At 39.2% G+C, this 19,831-nt stretch overlaps 2 protein-coding genes and 1 non-coding gene across 15 annotated transcripts in view; 2 read left to right on the top strand and 1 right to left on the bottom strand.

Annotated features, from left to right (window-relative positions):
* LOC126934205 (cytochrome c oxidase subunit 7A-related protein, mitochondrial) overlaps window positions 1-19,831 on the bottom strand; it is a 723,522-nt gene that overhangs the window by 365,586 nt on the left and 338,105 nt on the right. The gene's annotated exons all lie outside the window — the stretch shown is intronic.
* MTA3 (metastasis associated 1 family member 3) overlaps window positions 1-19,831 on the top strand; it is a 255,898-nt gene that overhangs the window by 195,422 nt on the left and 40,645 nt on the right. For 5 of the 10 annotated variants that reach the window (XM_050754791.1, XM_050754795.1, XM_050754789.1 and 2 more), the window contains 5 exons: window positions 2,350-2,424; window positions 4,324-4,382; window positions 10,393-10,517; window positions 13,911-14,062; window positions 14,892-15,114. In XM_050754791.1, the coding sequence (XP_050610748.1) occupies window positions 2,350-2,424; window positions 4,324-4,382; window positions 10,393-10,517; window positions 13,911-14,062; window positions 14,892-15,114 (634 nt within the window). Of the gene's footprint in view, window positions 1-2,349; window positions 2,425-4,323; window positions 4,383-10,392; window positions 10,518-13,910; window positions 14,063-14,891; window positions 15,231-19,831 lie in introns of those variants that run through there. The other 5 variants (XM_050754798.1, XM_050754792.1, XM_050754797.1 and 2 more) reach the window with 2 other exon arrangements.
* LOC126934503 (U6 spliceosomal RNA) lies at window positions 18,879-18,986 on the top strand. The gene has a single exon (XR_007718972.1). It is a non-coding gene; the product is annotated as a U6 spliceosomal RNA (small nuclear RNA).

Genomic DNA, 19,831 nt, shown 5'->3' with positions numbered 1-19,831 from the left:
GACCTCAAGAGCCTGCTTATTCCTCTACCCCACTGTGGCTGAGCGGTACCTAAGGTGCAAAACAACAACATCCCTTTACTTGTCTATCTTCTTAAACAGAAGAAGCCTTTTACCATAGCCACCTATAGCTGGGAATGTGCTGGGTCACACCTGTAGTCAGCACATCTCAGAGCCCAAGGCCCATGGTGTACTACCTGGGCATTGCTGCTGGTTACTCGGGGCCCATGGGCTCTTTAGTCAGCAGCTGATGAATCTTGCAGGGACTGGGTCCTTCCTTTAAGGCGGCAGGTTCCGTTTTGTCCAGATGGTGTCTAGAAACGTGTCTAGGAGCTAGGACCTGCAATGGAGGCCTCACGACTCTGCCTGGGGCCCTATCCTGCTGTGGCTGAGCAGGTATCCAAGATGCAAGACAAAGTCCTCTTTACTCTTCACTTTCCATCGCTTAAGCAGAAGGAAGGAGATGTTTTTGCCCCTGAGCTGTACTGCCTGGGTTTGGGGGAGAGGTGGTGCAATCACTCCTTTAGCCACCCTGGGTGTCTCCCTAGGTCACGTGCCACCCTAAGTCCTCTGGCTCTGAGTCCAGCCCAGCCCTAGGAATTGTTTAGGAGTTGAAGTCCTTGTGTAGCTAGACTGTCTTCCAAGTTTACCTAGGTCCTCAGAGCACTTCAGCCCATGGTCACCAGGCTTGTTGAGAAACTCAAGTTCCAACCTATGGGATGGGTGATTATCTTCTGGCTAGGTCTGGTACAGATTCTCCCTCCTTGCACAGGTACTGGCCGACCCCAGCATGGGTTTATTCTCTGCTGTCACAGGGCAGCACTAAGTTCAATGTAAAGTCCCCTAGTCACTGTGATGTTCTTCCCCCATATGCACAGACTCTGGCACTGCAAGGCCTCTGCCAGGGGATGGGAGGGGGGTGGCATCAGCGATTCAAGACTGTCTGTCCTGCCCTCCTCATCACTTCTTTCAGCAGGGTGCAGTGACTCATGCCTGTAATCCCAGCACTTTGGGAGGCCGAGGCGGGCAGATCACGAGGTCAGGAGATCGAGACCATCCTGGCTAACATGGTGAAACCCTGTCTCTACTAAAAAACAAAAAAATTAGCGGGGCGGGTTGGCGGGCGCCTGTAGTCCCAGCTGCTTGGGAGGCTGAGGCAGGAGAATGGTGTGAACCCGGGAGGCAGAGCTTGCAGTGAGCCGATATCGTGCCCCTGTACTCCAGCCTGGGCGACAAAGTGAAACGCCAAAAAAAAAAAAAAAAGAAAGACTGTCTCTCCTACCCTCCTCAATGCTTCTTTCAAGGATATGCAGAGACCAAATGACACACAGTCGTAGCTGCCATCTTTGGAAGCTGAAGTAACTCAGGCTAAAGCTATTTAAATACCGTTTCTAAAATAGTGCTGCAGCCTCACCTGTAGCTTGAGAACTTTCCTGAGTAAGTCATGAAATGTTATTAGGGCTGGTCACGGTGGCTCATCTGTGATCCTAGGACTTTGGGAGGCTGAGATGGAAGGATTGCTTGAGCCTAGGAGTTCGAGACCAGCCTGGGCAACATAGGGAGACCCCCAACTCTACAGAAAATAATAAAAAATTAGCCGGGCATGGTGTCACACCTATAGTCCCAGCTGAGGAGGCTGAGGCAGGAGGACCACTAGACCCTGGGAGGTTGAGACTGCAATGAGCTATGATCATGCCACTGCACTGCAGCCTGGGTGACCCTGTCTCTTAAATAAAAAGAGAAAGAAATGTTATCAGTTATGATGTTTATATTTTTTAGTAAAATTTATAAATGGAATGAGAAATGGAATGTATTGTGTTAGAGTCTCTTACTGAATATGACTTGTTTGGGGTACCGTTTCCTAAGGATTAATTTTAAATTTCTCAAATATTCTAGAATGAATCTTCCATATGGATATTTGCTTCATTATTTTAAAGAAGTGGTTTTTAAGGATCAGGTGTGATGGCTCACACCTGTAATCCCAGCACTTTGGGAGGCCGAGGTAGGCAGATCACCTGAGGTTAGGAGTTGGAGACCAGCCTGGCCAACATGGTGAAACCTTGTCTCTACTAAAAATACAAAAAATTAGCCGGGCATGGTGGCATGTGCTTCTTTCTAATCCCAGCTACTTGGGAGGCTGAGGCAGAATTGCCTGAACCCAGGAAGCGGAGGTTGCTGTGAGCTGAGATTGGGCCACTGCACTACCTGGGCAACAAAGTGACAGTCTTTCTCAAAAAAAAAAAAAAAAAAAAAAAAAGTGGTTTTTAAAGGAAAGTACTTTCTATAGTAGCTTATTTTCATCTCATTTTATTGCATGTTAACATAGATGATATATTGATTTTTTTTTTTCAGCTTCCTTGGAAATCATTGACTAGCATCATTGAATATTATTACATGTGGAAAACTACTGACAGATATGTGCAACAGGTAATTTTTTTCCTATTGCTACCAATGTGGTTGCATTAAAATTAACTTTGTTTATATTTTAATATTTTTTAGCAATGTACTAATTTTAAATTTGTTTACCTTACTTTTTCCAGACTACTTTAAACTATACGATTTCATATCTTTAGGATATTATTTAAGATTTTAATCTTAATATTTCCTTGATTTCAGCATGAATTACGATAAATATTTTGGAGAGATACCACTAGAGGGGCATTATTTTTCTTGCATTTGACTGGTACTTCATCTCTTTGTAGTTCATGGCACTGATCAAAGATGTGATGCTAACACAAACCTCTTGAACAAGTTATTTTTATGAAGAATTGAGAATTTAGACCAATGTCATCAGCCATATAATTAGATATATTTTTAAAGATCTTCTGAAAATTCTTTACATGGCATTTGTGTGGCTATACCCCCGAAATCCTTGACCATAACTGTAGTAGTCTTACTAGTGTGGTGTTTTGGTACTGTACATAAACTTTTTCTTAAATTTAATTTTTGAGTCCTTAAATATCCTAAATTCAGGTAACTCTCAATTACTTATTTTTTAAATAATATTACCTCTGGGGAATGGTACATTTTCCCAAAGTGACATCAGCCAATACTTGTGTTATATTTGTATAGGCACATATTAGAACTGATAAAGAAGCAAATATATTTAACACAGACATTATTTTTCCTATATATGTAGGTTATACAGTGGCAAGTATTAGATGCTATAAAAAAATTTTATGACTCACTTTTAAAATATCATAGTGAGCTGGGTGTGGTGGTGTGCACCTATATTCCCAGCATTTTGGGAGACCAAGACAGGAGGATTGCTCAGCCCAGGAGTTCATGTCCAGCCTGGGCAACATAACAAGACCCCATCTCTAAAAATAAATGAAAAATTGAAAACAAAAAGTACCATGGTGAATTGTTGAGGTCACGAATAGTGAATAGATACTCAAGGCTTGTTGAAAAATATAATATAATTCAGAAAGTGCTTATTATGAACAACTTAGGTATAGATCAAGACCATGTAGTCTGGAAACCTGTGTTATTAAATGAAAAAAGAGTCTCTAAAGATGGAGATGATGGTATCAAGGATGGTTGAAAAGTAGATAATATTCTTTCCAAAAATTTCAACCCTGTTCTAAAAGTTTCAAGTTGTCCCCCTAAGTATTTCTGTTTTCTCCTCATTGGGAAAATAGAAGATAGCCTTATATTCTGGTTTGTCTAATTTTTGGACATCAACCATATGTTATTTTGCTTCTCTATTTGCCTACACTATCATGTTGGTCAGTGTCTGGATTTGATTATATAATCTCCTTCCCATTCCTTTCCCTACATGTGGCTCCTAATTGTTTCCAGTAAAATAAGTTCAGCTGAGGTTTAAAGTTTAATGCGTATCTCCCAACATTTGAGAATAAATGTTTATTTAGTTCTACTTAGAATAGCCACAGTCACTCCTCTTGCCTGGATTTTGAAAACAAATAATCTCTGAATATTTTTCTAAAAGCAGAGAGAGAGAGAGAGAGAGTATGTGTGTGTGTTTTCTTCTAGAAAGGCAGATAAGTAGTAAAGTAGAAACTAAATTTGAAAAGTAAAAATTTTTAAAGTTCCTGTTTATTCACTCATAGAGGAATGGAAAATGGAGTTGCTCATTGCTTTATTTTTTAAAATCTATGCCTAAAATGGTATTGTACCACAGAACCTAGTGACTTTTCTTAGACATTATTGCAGTTTAAGAATATGCATATGAAAGAAAAGCTTATCTTAAAATTGTAATTTTTGAATTACACTTTAATACATATTTTCTTGTGAATTTTTAAGACAATGAACAATAGTAATAATTAGGCATTGCATGTAAAATGTTTTATTCATCTTTTGAATTAGAAACGTCTAAAAGCAGCAGAAGCTGAGAGTAAACTGAAACAAGTATATATCCCAACTTAGTAAGTAATTGAAATCTTTTAAAATATTTGTTATGGTCTTAATTTTGTCATTGCAGAATATGTCATTTTGTTCAGTTTCAGCAAAATTTGAACTTTCGTGTATCTTCCTTCTACAAAGCATGAGACTTACTATTATACCAGTACAATAAAAAGGAACCAGTGAGAGAAACCTGAAATAGTCTAACCTAAAGAATAGAGGAAGAAATGTACTATATACTATACTTTTATCAAATCAAAGCTGCAGGGAAAGTGTCAGAAAACCTATGAAACGCTGTATTATTTGAAGCAAATGTGTTTCAGAAAGCTAGCAGCTTTTCAAACTATAGATTTTGTTTGGGTAATGCATACTGCTCTTCGGAGGTTTGTTGTTTATTTGAGGATTTTTACATTGTTTTCTTGGTTCTAATGGCAATTAGAACCATACTTGGTAAATGTGTGATAAATAATGGAGAGGTTTTTATTTTTTTGTGTGTCTAGTGTTCTATCATTATTATACTTTGAATTCAGAAATCATTGTCGTCCCAAAATGAATGCCATTTTTTTTTCCATTTGCTTTGTTTTAAATGAGGCTGGGCGTGGTAGCTCATGCCTATAATCCCACCACTTTGGGGGACCTCGTTTCTGCAAAAAATTTAAAAGAAATATAAATTGCTGTATTCTTCTGTTGAGATTTTCAGAGTTTGCTTATTCATTTGTTCAGGAAGAATTGGTTTATGAAGCACCACGTGTATATTATTCTATCCTAGATTCTTTTAGGATTAAAATGAAATTTATTGCACAATTCTATGTGCTGCTCCAAGCCTTTTCTCCCTCTTCAACCTATTTACAGTTGCTTAATAACTAGCCTTTTGTTTCCGGAATTTTGATATTTTGTATAATACATGTTTTTATATACATATAGGAGGCCTCATAGACAATGAGTGGTGATCTTTCATATTGATCTTTTACCTCAAGGCAGATAACTCTGGTTTGATTTTAAGAACATGTAATTTTTAGAGTCTGTAATTTTTATTAAGAATTGTAATAGCCCATCTGCAGAGTGGTTTTCTAATTCCTTCTAAATCATATATTTTATATGATGAATTTATAAAAGAGCCACTCCTCAAATAAAATACTCGTGTGTCTTAGATTTTCAAAAGCAAGCATACCAGCTTTCTTATACTTCAAAGTGCTGCCACCTTGAAATAATACATTTAACTAGTTTTGACCAAGTAACCCAGATAATTGTTTCCATTTGGCTTTACTTTGACCTTGGAGTCAATGTAATCTAAGTCAGGGATCCATAAACTATAGTCTCAAGCCAAATCTGACCTACTGCTTGTTTTTGTGAATAAAATTTTGCTTTATTTTTGTTTTGTTTTGTGAGATGGGGTCGTCTTGCTCTGTCACCTTGGTTTAAGTGCAACGGTGCAATCATGGCTCACGGCAGCATCAACCTCCCAGGCTCAAGTGATCCTCCCACCTCAGCACCCCCAAGTAGCTGGGACTACAGGCATGCACCACCACACCCGACTAATTGATTTTTTTGTAGAGACAGTGTCTCCCTATGTTACCTGGGAGTTCTCATGAATAGTGGAAATTGATTTTAAACAATGAAGAGTCATGGTCAGGTTAGCACTTTAAGATCACCTGCTATATGTTGGGAAATGGTTTGAAGAAGAGGACTAAGAGTAGATGCAGGGGGACCAGTTATGAAGTTCTTGGAGAGGAAAGATAACACTAGCTTGACCTGGAGTAGTAGCTCTGGAAATGGTGTGATATTTGGAGGTGGCTGACTTTTATGGCAGGTAGGGGGTGTCTAGTGTGAATCCTAGGTTTCTGGCACAGTAAAGTGGGTTACCATGCTATTTGTTAAGCTCAGAAACTGGCAGAGAATCAGGTTAGGTCATTCTGAGTTTATCGGAAAAGAGTTGTTCAATATGCTGTCACCAAATACTGGATGTATTGGTCTTAAACTCAGTGTGGAAAAGTCTGGACTAGAGATACATATTTGAGCTTCATCAGCATACAATAATTATATTTGAAACCATAGATAAGATTTCTGAGGGAGAGCAATAAGAAAAGGGCCTTGACTTAGCCTTGAATAAATCCAGTATTTATAGATCAGATAGAATATGATAAGCTAAACAAGGATAGCTAGGTGAGTATGGTATCACAGAAGCTAAAAGAGGAGTATGTTTCACGGAGGGGGAAAGAGATTTAACAGTGTTGGATGCTGGTGGGAAATAGCCAAGGAATTTAATAACATGGAGATCATTGGTGATCTTATTGGCATGGTGAGCACTGCTGCATATGAGCCAAGGAGGTACAAGCAGATGAGAGAGCGAGTGTACAGTGTTCTCTAGAGGGCAGGAGGGCTGGAATCTGGAACACAGATGAGGGGAGTGAGGGGAGATTTGAGCATTAGATAAAAGAAAGGGCAATTTCATATAATGTGTCTTTTAAAACGTTAAAAATGTTTGCTTACAGTCACAGATTGTCACAATGACCGCAATCATTTGTCCCCTGGGAATTAATCTGTAGGTACCTGGTTTTGCAGAGCATATTTTTTGTGATTCACATGTCTGTATGCAGTCTTGGCACCTTGTTTTCCTTTTGTGATTATCATTAAGACAAGTGATGTATTCAATCAAGTAACGTTCTAGATTCAGTTGAGCAATGAACTTTGCTCTCATTCTTTTTTAAGGCAGCTTAACTGTACATTTGTGTTAGCTCTTTTTCAACACACATATTTAGCCCTGGGTTAAATATCAGAAATTTTCATATTTCTGGGAAACCTCTGTCCAGTCATTTGACCCTAAGGGGAAATCAGTTCTATCTATATATAGTAGATTTTAAAAAAAAGGAATATTGTATATTATTGAAAATGCTAGTCATTCTGAATCGCCACTTTTCACTTAGTGTAGTTTCACCTGAAAACTATAAGAAGAGAAACACCTTCTATCTGATTTAAAATATGTTAATATGTTTTAGGGCCAGGTACAGTGGCTCATGCCTGTAAACCCAACAGGTTGGGAGGCTGAGGCAGGAAGATCGCTTGAGGCCACGAGTTTGAGATCAGTCTGCACAAAGTAGTGAGACCTCATCTCTACAAAAAAATTTTAAAATTACCCAGACATGGAGGCAAATGCCTGTAGGCCCAGTTACTTGGAAGGCTGAGGTGGGGGGATTGTTTGAGCCCAGGGGTTTGATGCTGCAGTGAGTTGTGATCATGTCACTGTAGTCTGGGCAACAGAGTGAGATCCTGTCTCTAAAAAAATTAAGTAGATAGACAGATAATAAATAATACATTTTTAAAAATGTATTTTATAACCAGGCATGGTGGTGTGTGACAGTAGTCCCAGCTACTTGGGAGGCTAAGGTGGGAGGATCACCCGAGCCTGAGAGGTTGAGGCTGCAGTGAGCCATGGTAATGTCACTGCACTCCAGCCTGGGTGACCCTGCCTCAAAAATAAAATAAAATTAAAATAAAATAAAGGTCAGGCATGGTGGCTCACACCTGTTGAGGTGGGGTGATCCCTTGAACCCAGAAATTCAAGACCAGCCTGAGCAACATAGAGTCCCTGTATCTACCAAAAAAAAAAAAGAAAAGAGCCAGGCATGGTGGCACACACCTGCAGTCCCAGCTACTTGGGAGGGTGAGGTGGGAGTATCACCTGAGCCCAGGAGGTCAACACTGCAGTAAGTGGTGATCACACCACTACATACCAGCCTGGGTGACAAAGTGAGACCCTGCCTCAAAAAAAAGAAAAATGTCTTTTAAAAACCAATTTGTTGGCTGGGCACAGTGACTCACACCTGTAATCCCAGCACTTTGAGAGACCGAGGTGGGTGGATCACCTGAGGTCAGGAGTTTGAGACCAGCCTGGCCAACAAGGTGAAAGCCCGTCTCTACTAAAAATACAAAAATTAGCTGAGCATGGTGGCGGCAGCCCGTAATCCCAACTACTTGGGAGGCTGAGGCAGGAGAATTGCTTGAACCTGTGGGGGGGCGGAGGTTGCAGTGAGCCGAGATCGTGCCACTTCATTCCAGCCTGGGTGAAAGAGTAAAACGCCATCTCAAAAAAAATAAATAGGCCAGGCATGGTGGCTCATGCCTGTAATCCCAGCACTTTGGGAGGCTGAGGCGGGCGGATCACCTGAGGCCAGGAGTTTGAGACCAGCCTGGCCAACATGGTGAAACACCGTCTCTACTAAAAATATAAAAATTAGCCGGGATTGGTGGCAGGTGCCTGTAGTCCCAGCTACTCAGGAGGCTGAGGCAGGAGAATCGCTTGAACCTGGGGGTGGAGGCTGCAGTGAGCCAGGATCACACCATTGCACTCCAGTCTGGGTGACAAGAGCAAGACTTCGTCTCAAACAAACAAACAAACAAACCAATTTGTCTTTAACATACATTGCTGACACAGGTTAGAAGTGTAAATAATAGTCCTATTTTATAGAATAGAGACCTCAGTGCACACAGTGGTTAACTGATTTCTTCTGGTAGCAGTGGTGGGAGTGTCACCTGATAGTTGTAATAACAATACCAAAAGGAAATCTTAGGGTCTTTGCTGTCAGGCCAGACCAGCTTTACAAACCAGGCTTTAACAGGTGAATGGAATTGTGGAAAGTGGGAAACCTTGAGTCAACTTTGACTTCAGCTGTCTTGATAGTTGTGAGGTCTCGTTGTGTCAGTAGATACGGGAAGACAGCATATAATCTGCATTTAGCCATTCAGCATTCATTTTCGATAAATAATTTACTAATTCATTTTGCTTATTTTCTGTCTAGCAAATAAACACAAAAAGTCATTTAGAATGAAAGCACCTTGAGGTCAGAGACTTTTATTTATTAGGCACTGAATACGTTAAAGGAATTATGAATTTATTGAGAACGTACTATGTATATCTGTGCAGTGTTCTTGGGCACAGCTTATAAGCAGTGGGAGAGTTAGCCTACCGTACATGGGGAAAAGTTAGCCTTGTTTGCCTGGGAAATACCAAGATAATCTGGGCTACGTGTTTCTAAGGAATTAATGGTTCTGTTGACTTGGTCTTTGTGAAATTTGCATATCGACTTATGGTAGATGTCTCTTCCCCTCCCTGCTCCCCAAAAGAAAGGGTCTTCCTCTGTTGCCCAGGCTGCAGTGGAGTACAGTGGCATGATCATGGCTCACTGTAGCCTCTAACTCCTGGGCTCAAGTGATTGATGCTCCCACGCCAGCCTTCTGAATAGCTGGGACTACAGGCACATGCCACTATGCCTGGGTAATGTTTGTTTTTGTTTTTGTAGAGACAGAGTCTCACTGTGTTGCCCAGGCTGGTCTCCGAACTCCTGGCTTCAAGTCATCCTCCCGCCTCTCTTTTCTCCTCTTAAAAAAATACTCTCTTAAAAAGGAAAACCTCCAAATACCTTTACTGGTTTTTAAAATTTCAAATGCTATGTAATATTCCTTATAAAATTTCAGATGTAATAAGAGTGGTCATCATGAGTGGCCAGAAGCTCCTGAAGTCCTAAGTAACCTGGAGATGGACCCTGTTGACCCCGCAGCATCTGCTAAGCGTGTGGCTTTTGTGCATCTCCCTGGAGAGCTGGAGTGCAGTAGCCAGCAGCCCCCACACCAGCAGCAGAAACTGGACAGTGACAACAGCCATGTTGCCTTTCAGTTAATTTGTTTGATCCAAATAATTATTTTCTTGGGAGACTTTATAAACGGTAACTTGTCTCTTTCAAAAGTGTCAGAGGATGTTTTAAGAAAATTGTATTCGGATCAGAAAAGAGATGGGACAGTATTTACTTCATGAATGTCAGGCGTAAGCGATTCCTTTTTACATAGACTTGTTTTATAAAGATGAGTAGTGTGAGTTCATTTTAACACCTTGCTTTTACCAGTTTATTTCTTCTTCACCACACATTTTAAAATGTTTGTTTATGTTTATTAAATAGTGAAGGTAAATCAGTAATGATATAGAGCTTTTTGCCTTATTGTACAAATCATTTTATCACCTTATTTTAATTTCATTGAAAGCAGCAAACCAAATCCCAACCAAATATCCACTAGTAATGGGAAGCCTGGTGCTGTGAATGGAGCTGTGGGGACCACGTTCCAGCCTCAGAATCCTCTTTTAGGGAGAGCCTGTGAGAGCTGCTATGGTAAGTTTTCTCCAGCAGGTCAGTTAAGCATCAGGAACTGTTATGACTCATGGGGTGTGAGCGTCTGGGATTTGCCTGAGGTCAGTACAGTGCACCTTGGAAAGCAGAAGTGTGTCTCCTCCAAATGAGCGGATGCCCCTCCTTACCTTTGGCTTGGAACAGAGGGACTGTTTGTTGAATCCTTATTACATACCACACACTCAAGTTAGGCATTGGAGTTCCTTTGATGTACTCTTATGGTTTGTTGATTATTTCATAGCAGTGTTTGCTGAGTTGTGTTTAGAGTCATATCAGCTTTGCAGAAGCTGTGGTCCCATGATGCATACCAAATCCCCTTTTGGAGTTTCTCCGTATACTCTGACACATTAAAGCTCCAAGTAATTCTGTAGGAAAGGCCTCTGTGTGGATAAGCTGCTGTTCCCTCAGCGCACCAGTTTGGGAAATGCTATTCTATGATACTTGCTTTTGACCTCAGGATCCCACTGTATTTATCTATGCTGGCAGTATTTTATTTGCCCATGGTGTTAAATGGGGTTGGTGAAGTGAACTGTTAGGTAGTTGATAGACTTTATGTGTTTCTTTTAAATCTCAAGCAAGGATACGATATCTTAATGGGGCATTGGTGATATTATCATCTGTTTCCTTCCAGTTAAGGTAGCCTGGGATGGGAGAGGGAAGGAAACTAATGTTTACTGAAAACCTACTTGGTGCCCCATTTTGGGTTCTTAGTAGCTCTTTGAGAGTACATGTAGCCTACTGTCTCCAGGAAGGACATAGAAATGAGGGACAGCTATGAGTACAGTTACGTCCACTGATCCCAAGGAAGGTGTGAGCCAAGTTGCTGAATTCATAGAAATGGTACATAGGGATGTGTTTAACAATTTTTTTGACCATGGGAGCACAAAGGGAAACAATTTGTGGAAAAAAATTCTTTAGTCAGGCTTTTACATGGATAGCATCATAAATACCTTGAATTGGGATTTCTTGGATTTCGAAGTTCGTGTATATTTAAATGAAAATAAAAAGAATCCTACAGACAAATGGTAGTGGCTTAATTTTAACTTGCAGGCAGGGCGCTGTGGCTCCCAGCACTTTGCGAAGACAAGGCAGATGATTCACCTGAGGTCAGGAGTTCGAGACCAGCCTGGCCAATGTGATGAAACCCCATCTCTACTAAAAATACAAAAAATTAGCCGGGCATGGTGGTGTGCACCTGTAATCCCAGCCACTCAGGAGGCTGAGACAGGAGAATAGCTTGAACCCGGGAGGCAGAGGTTTCAGTGAGCTGAGATTGCGCCATTGCACTCCAACCTGGGTGACAGAGTGAAACTTCGTCTCCAGAAAAATAAATAAATAAATAAATAACTTGCAAACCCCTTTCACACTCACGTATATCCCCTTAAATGATTATTCTGTTATTTTTGTGTGTGCATGATGAGTAAGCTATTTTTATTTTATAATACTTACTTTAGACTCATGTATTACTAATCTCCATGATAAAATGTATCTTAATATAAGATTTATCCTTATAGAGAGGTAGAACTTGATGTTTTCTATTTATTAAATGATACCTACTTTCCAATTGAATTTGAGTTATTTAAGGAGAAAGGCATTTATTGACAGTTATTAAAATGATGTGCATGGATTGATTAGTTTACGTAAAACATATGTTTTAAGTGAAATTTTATATTTAGAATTCAAAATAGATTCATAGCTTAATGTTTTAAGATTTTTAAAATTTGTGTCTTAATGACTTATTAGTTCTAAATTATAGGAGGAAAGGCTTTTAGGCTTTCATTTGTATAAAATATTTATTTGTATAAATAAAAGCCTAAAACAGGCCTAAAATATTTACACAAATAAAAGCCTAAAATAATAATCCTCCAAAAATAATACATGATGGGTGTACAGTGTTATTCCCAATAAACATGAATATAATGGTCTCTGTATTTTCTCTTTTTCACATTGGTTTCTGAAGTGTTAGTTGATATCTTGATGTGCTGTTTGAACATTTGAACAGTCTGATAAAGGTAACTTACAGGTCAGAGAAATAATATTTCAAGGCAGACCTACAGAATTGCAATTTTTTATGCACCCAGTTAATATCTCAACCTCAGTGTTTTCTCTTAAACTTCAGATCTATCATGTGTATATTTTAAATGTCACATGTCAGTAATTTAAACTACAAAACAAAAACTAACACAAGCTTGCAGTGTTCAGCTAGCTGTTAAATCATCTGAGTTTTAGGCCTCAAGCATGCTGTGATGTCAGCTGCCCATGCTCGCTTCATATGGATTTAGAGTCTTGAAAGGGATTCTGTCCATAAATGGAGATTTTAAAATAAGGATTTTGCCTATTGATTAAAATAAAGTAGTGTGAAACAGATACCTGTTTCTTTCTTCTCTCCTCCCCTTCTCCCTCCCTCTCCCCCCCCCCAAACCCCTCCTCCTCCCCACTTCCCTCTGTCACCCAGGCTGGAATGCAGTGGTGGAATCACAGTGGCCTCAACCTCCCAGGCTCAAGCAATCCTGTTGCCTCAGCCTCTGTAGTGGCTGGGACTACAGGAGTTTACCACCACACCTGGCTGACAGATACCTGTTTTTATTAGATTCCTGACTTTATCAATGGGACCTCCCTGAGTACCTTAAATAATCCCTGGAGTGGTGTCTCAACCCTGGGTTTGGAAACCTGGATTTATATTTATATATATATATTTTTTCTTTTTTTTTCTTTTCTTTTTTTCTTTTGAGATGGAGCCTCACTCTGTTGCCCAGGCTGGAGTGCAGTGGCATGATCTCAGCTCACTGCAACCTCTGCCTCCCAGGTTCAGGCAGTTCTCCTGCCTCAGCCTTCTGAGTAACTAGGACTACAGGTGCGTGCCACCACACCCGGCTAATTTTTTTTGGATTTTCAGTAGAGACGGGTTTTCCATGTTAGCCAGGATGGTCTTGATCTCCTGACCTCGTGGTCCACCTGCCTCAGCCTCCCAAAGTGCTGGGATTACAGGCGAGAGCCACCACACCCAGCCCCAGATTTTTAAAATACTACTAATAGTATATTTTTGAGAACCTATTTCCAGAAACATACACAATAGAGTATTTTTAATCAGTAAAACAAAAACTCCCTCGGCAGCAAAATGCATAATACAGGATACTTCACTTAATAGCTTTAACAGGGCCACAAGCACTTTATATAATGATAGAAATAAGTTGGTTTAATGAATTCTGAGTATTAAAAAAACACAAATATACTATTATGTTTGACTTGTAAGCTGGGAACAATAACATTGTAAACTAAGCATGACAAGTATTTTTTAAATATTTGATTATTTTGTGTTGATGTTACAAATTAAATAGCATTTTTCTTATTTTTCTTGTTTTTCTTCTGCTTTAGCTACACAGTCTCACCAGTGGTATTCCTGGGGCCCACCTAATATGCAGTGTAGATTATGTGCAATTTGTTGGCTTTATTGGAAAAAATATGGAGGCTTGAAAATGCCCACCCAGTCAGAAGAAGAGAAGTTATCTCCTAGCCCAACTACAGAGGTACAGTAGTCTTTTTAGTGTTGAAAAATGTCATGTTTTTAAGTGGCTTGATTATTCCTTGGAAACAGAAGTACAGTATAGGATAATTTAAAAATGAAGAAAGCTACCTTTGTAGGTAAACATAGCACTACAATATTCAGGGTAGGTGTGGAGAGAAGCAGGGAGAAATTAAATTTTATCAGGTATTCAGAATAATGGTCTCAGACAAAAAAAACAATGAATGTGGGAGATGTTAGCATAAGTAGAGAGCTTACAAATTAAATGTTTAATTGCTTTTGAAAACAGTTTGTGTAACCTTTACATTCTGTTGAAGGCATGTCTTACTATATAAAGTCATAAATGCAAATTGAGCATTTTTTCTCCCTGTGACTATTTTGGAGGGATAAGAAGTATGGACTGAATCTTGAGGTGAACAACAGTTTAAATGTGATTTTGGTAAAATCCTCATAGATTGAAGATGCCAACCATCTGTGTTTACCAGTGGGTGACGACTCTTTTTCAGTGCTGACAGGCTTTCAGGACTCCTTAATTTAAAAAAAAAAAAAAAAAAAGTGTAGTTAACCCCCTTGGCAGTTTCTTACTACCTATTGTTAATGTTATTATGGATTCCTGTACAATAGTACAGTGTTCTCCACAGTTCCCTTCTCTATTCCCCACCTCTTTCCCAAAAGTGCACACTTTAATTCTTTTAGAGGTAGTGCACCAAGTGATATTATAGATGCTTCATGAAAGATTTAAAAGTTGCACTTTTCTTTTGAGCGTGATGCAAACAGTAATGCGTTTGGGCAAGTTCATTTCTTTGAGTGTTTGTTGTTTTCTGATTTTGCAGGACCCTCGTGTTAGAAGTCACGTATCCCGCCAGGCCATGCAGGGAATGCCAGTTAGAAATACTGGGAGTCCAAAGTCTGCAGTGAAGACCCGCCAAGCTTTCTTCCTTCATACTACATATTTCACAAAATTTGCTCGCCAGGTCTGCAAAAATACCCTCCGGCTACGGCAGGCAGCAAGACGGCCGTTTGTTGCTATTAATTATGCTGCCATTAGGGCAGAATGTAAGATGCTTTTAAATTCTTAACCTTATATGTTGTGCTTCTGACCATTTTCTCTTTTCTTCTCTTTCCTTTTTTTTTGTTTGTTTGTTTGCAATAAACATAAGTTCTTGTGTACAGCCTTTTATTTGGTTTATTTTTTTAACATTGTTTTTGTGTGCTGCCATTTGTATCATGCCAACCTGAAAAAAAAAATCAAAACATTGAAACTTCTGTACTCTTTACCAGAGAGTAGTGCTTAGCAAAAGATTGGTGGGAGGTGATCCTATTCGGTGGGGTTTTGTGATGGAGTTGCCTACAGAGCCCTGTTGAAGCACTTTTACCTCTTAGGTAGTGCCACAATGTAACCCCTAAGGATGCTGTTATAATGAGACTCCATAATTGAGACAGTACAGTCCAGTCTTATGGATTCATTAGGTTTAAATAAAATTTGCCAATTTACACTAATTAGAGACCGTATGTCTTTGTAAATCTTGTTTTTCCCATGAACCTTTTACAATTGTCATACAACATTAAGGAAATTCACCAGTGCTTCATAACAAATACTATATTTATTAGAAGGTCTAGCAAATTATAAGTAAACTTGAAACTGATTTTTGCGTGAATTTTCTGAAGGTACACATTTCGTTTTCTTAAGCTAGCATCTAAACATATGGTTGAGCAGGCTGTTTGTCCAGTTTGGTTTCCATTTCATGATCGTGTGTCATATATATCACCACATAACATTTACATAACTTTTATTTTCAACACATTTGGTCTTGCTTATCTTTTTTATTTTTATTTTTGTTAGCACAGAGATCCTATGTATCCATGAATTGTAGATTGTTTTGTCATTACCATGTCTCTGACAATATGTGTATAATTAGTATGTTCGCTCTGGAGTCACATTCCAGGCTAGCATGTTAGAGCTGTGTAGCTTTTGTTCCTTAAGAGATGAGAAAACTTGCTGTTTGGCTTAACAGTTAGGAAATCTTAAAGCTATTCTAAGAAATCTCTTATTATGAAAAGCTCCCCTTTGATTTAAAGAGGGTATCAATAAAAGGAACGATGACTAAAAAAATCATTTTTTGTTCCTAAAGGTAATTTTTAGCAGAATAGTTGAAAGGCTTTAAAACTTAAGTAATAGCTCTATAAGAAGAAAAATGCTTTGTAAAGGGAATTGAGGGCTGGGTGCGGTGGCTCATGCTTGTGATCCCAGTACTTTGGGAGGCCAAGGCGGGTGGATCACCTGAGGTCAGGAGTTCAAGACCAGCCTGGTCAACATGGTGAAACTCTGTCTCTACTAAATATACAAAAATTAGCCAGGTGTGGTAGCGGGCGCCTGTAATCCCAGCTACTTGGGAGGCTGAGGCAGGAGAATTGCTTGAAACCAGGAGGTAGAGGTTGCAGTGAGCTGATATAGCACCATTGCACTCCAGCCTGGGCAACAAGAGCGAAACTTCGTCTCAAAAAAAAAAAAAAAAAAAAAAAAAAAAAGACAAAATGGTAACAATGTCAGAGTCCCACGGAGGGGAAACTACTATATTAGATTCATGTATATTTGAGAGTTTAGGCTTATTTACGTTTTGTGCTAACATTTGAGACCTCATGGACTTACGTTAACACTTTCCCATTTGGGGAATTGGAAATATTTATATTCTAAATTGTTCAGCTCATTTAAAACACATTTTTATATAATTTTTTTAAATAAAAAGAATGGTGAAGGCCAGGCATGGTGGCTCGCGCCTGTAATCCCAGCACTTTGGGAGGCCTAAGTGGGCAGATCACCTGAGGTCAGGAGTTCGAGACCAGCCTGGCCAACATGGTGAAACCCCATCTCTACTAAAAATTCAAAAATTAGCCAGGCATGGTGGCACGTGCCTGTAATCCCAGCTGCTTGGAAGGCTGAGGCTAGATAATCACTTGAACCTGGGAGGCAGACGTTGCAGTGAGCCGAGATCACGCCACCACTTCAGCCTGGGAGACGCAGTGAGACTCTGCATAAAAAAATAATTAAAAAGTGAAACATTTAAGAATGAAAATGAATGAGACTTTTCCATTAAAATGGGTAGGGATCCAGTATCATCTTTGTCCTAGGAGTAGAAGAGAAACAAACCATCACCAACTCAGTTGGCTGCTGAGGAAGCTCTGTTTCCCCAGGGCTCGTGTGTTAATTTTCAGTTAATTTGCACATTATCTTTGTTTTGCTTATTCTTCAATGAAGTATATTTTTCTTTTATCTCATTCTAATTTTTTTCTCAACTGATGGGCCATGCTGCTAAAAGGGATCATAATTAAGTTATCTGTATTTTATTTCTATAAGCATATAGATTATAGTAATAATAAAAGAGCAGTCATTTATCTGGATGAAATTCAGAGAGCGTATGTTATTTTGTTTTGTATTTAGCTTCACCAGTCATTGAGTTTTACATAATCAGATTCTCAAATAATTTTACCTTAAGATTTAAAATGAGTGTTTCAGCAGCCATCTACTCATTTTTTTTTTCAGACAAGCAATTAATGAACTTTTCCTAACATCTAATTGATTATGCTATCATCTCTTCTGTTCTTGTACTTACCTTGTTACAACCTCTTCAGCAGATGTCTTGATCTTGGCTTGTTAGGGTGATTAGGTATTAATAACCTATGTCCATAGGCAACCATGTCTGTGGTCTACTGGGAGTGTATAGGAGAGTGTGTGTGTGTGTGTGTGTGTGTGTGTTTAGGGTGATTAGGTATTAATAACCTATGTCCATAGGCAACCATGTCTGTGGTCTACTGGGAGTGTATAGGAGAGTGTGTGTGTGTGTGTGTGTGTGTGTGTGTGTGTGTGTGTGTGTTTTTCCAGTTCCTTAGTTTCTCAAAGGCAGTGTTAGGCTCTCCTCCACCCTGCAGGAAGTTAAGAATCACTGTGATGCAGTGTGAATGTACTTTCAGATAAGGCAGAAGATTGTTATTCTCAAAATATTGATGGATCAAGAGTTCTCATTAATGCATTTTAGAATAATTTATTATTTTGGGAAAGTAATTCTTCCCTGTGGGCTTGAGACTCTTCCAAGCACTGTAGATGTTGAGCTCTTCAATTGTCTCTGGCCATGGCAGCACCATCACAGCCAGTGTCATAGTCAGTTTATGGGATGACACTGCATAAAAGTGAAGAAATGGGAGCTTTTTAAACCTGGATTAAAGCATACAGTAAAAACAGAAAAGGTCTTTGCAGATACATAAAGTATCTCAAAGAATATGTAAATAGTAATGACATCTGAGGGAAGGGAAACTGGGAGGCTGAGGGAAAGGGGTGGGAAGATTTACCACTCCTCATCCATACATAGGATTTTTTTTTTTTTTTTAAGAGACAGGGTCTTGCTCTGTTGCCCAGGCTCTGGAGTGCAGTGGCACCATCATAGCTCAGTGCAGCCTTGAACTCTGGGGCCCAAGTGATCCTCTTGCCTTCTGAGTAGGTGGGACTAGTGTGGCCCACCATACCTGGTTAATTAATTTTTTTTTTTTTTTTAGAGATGGGGCCTCACTATGAAAAATGTATTTTTTAAACTAATTTCCCCAAATACCTAAATATTATTTTAATAATAGATCTTTATATGTGAATATATAAATCCATGCCAAAAGTTACTAACATTAGTAAAATACTTGAGCCAGTTCTACCATGTAGATAGTGCTTATTAAAAATGGATTGGTAGACCAAAATCCTTCATTGCATAAAGAAACCTACTGTGTTCTTAAGATTTGTGGCCCAACAGCAAGGTTATAAAATACCAAGTTTGGACATCGTGCTCACTTCAGCAGCATATATACTAAAAATTGGAATGATACAGAGAAGATTATCATGGCCCTGAGCATGGATGACCACACAAATTAGTGAAGTGTTCCATATTTTATTTAAAAAAAAAAAAAAGCTATATTCTATTTTTTCCCCCTTGAGAACCTTCCCCCTAGTAAAAAAGCTATGTGTGGGAGAATGACGTTCCTCTGCTATTGCCATCAGACATTATTTCAGAGACTTCACCAAAGATCTACAGAATTATCCAAACACCTGATAGGCATAGGATTATCGCCACTTGAGACTCAGGATCCTCACAGACTGAGGTTAAATAGAAGTAGGTTAACTAGCAACATTCCAAAGATGAAACTAAAGTGCCTGGAAAAGTAAATCTGGATGATTTGCCTGGCACCTTGGTGGCTTGCAGAGAGAGTGAAGTGGTTTGGGCTGATAACACACCAGACTTGAATGGGCCACAGTGTTCCCCCGCATGAGGTTATTTGGGAGGAGCCTGAAGCTATTTTTCTGTTTGAAGATGCTAATTCGACTTTGGGGGTATCTCAAGACCCCATTTCATGAAAAATTTGTTTTATGAGATTTTTCTAGAGATTTCTCAGCTAAAGTTAGTGATTGTATAAGCATTCCTGAAATTTTAAGCTTGAAACATGAGAGAATAGTTGGTTTGCTGCTTTTGGTATTTTTGGTAGAGAGTTTAAAATTTTTTTTAGTCTGTGCCTTGTGGTGTAAGACGAGGAGTTTATTTTTAATAAAAATTTGGTTTTGAATGGATACTGAACATTTTTTTTGAAAGGTACAAAAGTGGTTACAAATCTCATCACGTTTCTCATTCCTGTTTTACCCCATTCAGTGATAACCATTATCATTGTTGCCTTAAGCATCCAGAAGTATTCTGTGCATCTATAAGAATCTAAGCAGGTTTATTCTTTGTTTCTATATGATGTT

This window comes from Macaca thibetana, chromosome 13 (genome assembly GCF_024542745.1).
Source record: "Macaca thibetana thibetana isolate TM-01 chromosome 13, ASM2454274v1, whole genome shotgun sequence".
Lineage (NCBI taxonomy): Eukaryota > Metazoa > Chordata > Mammalia > Primates > Cercopithecidae > Macaca > Macaca thibetana.
The sequence above is the reverse complement of the archived record's forward strand: the minus strand, read 5'-3'. Positions and strand labels throughout refer to the sequence as shown.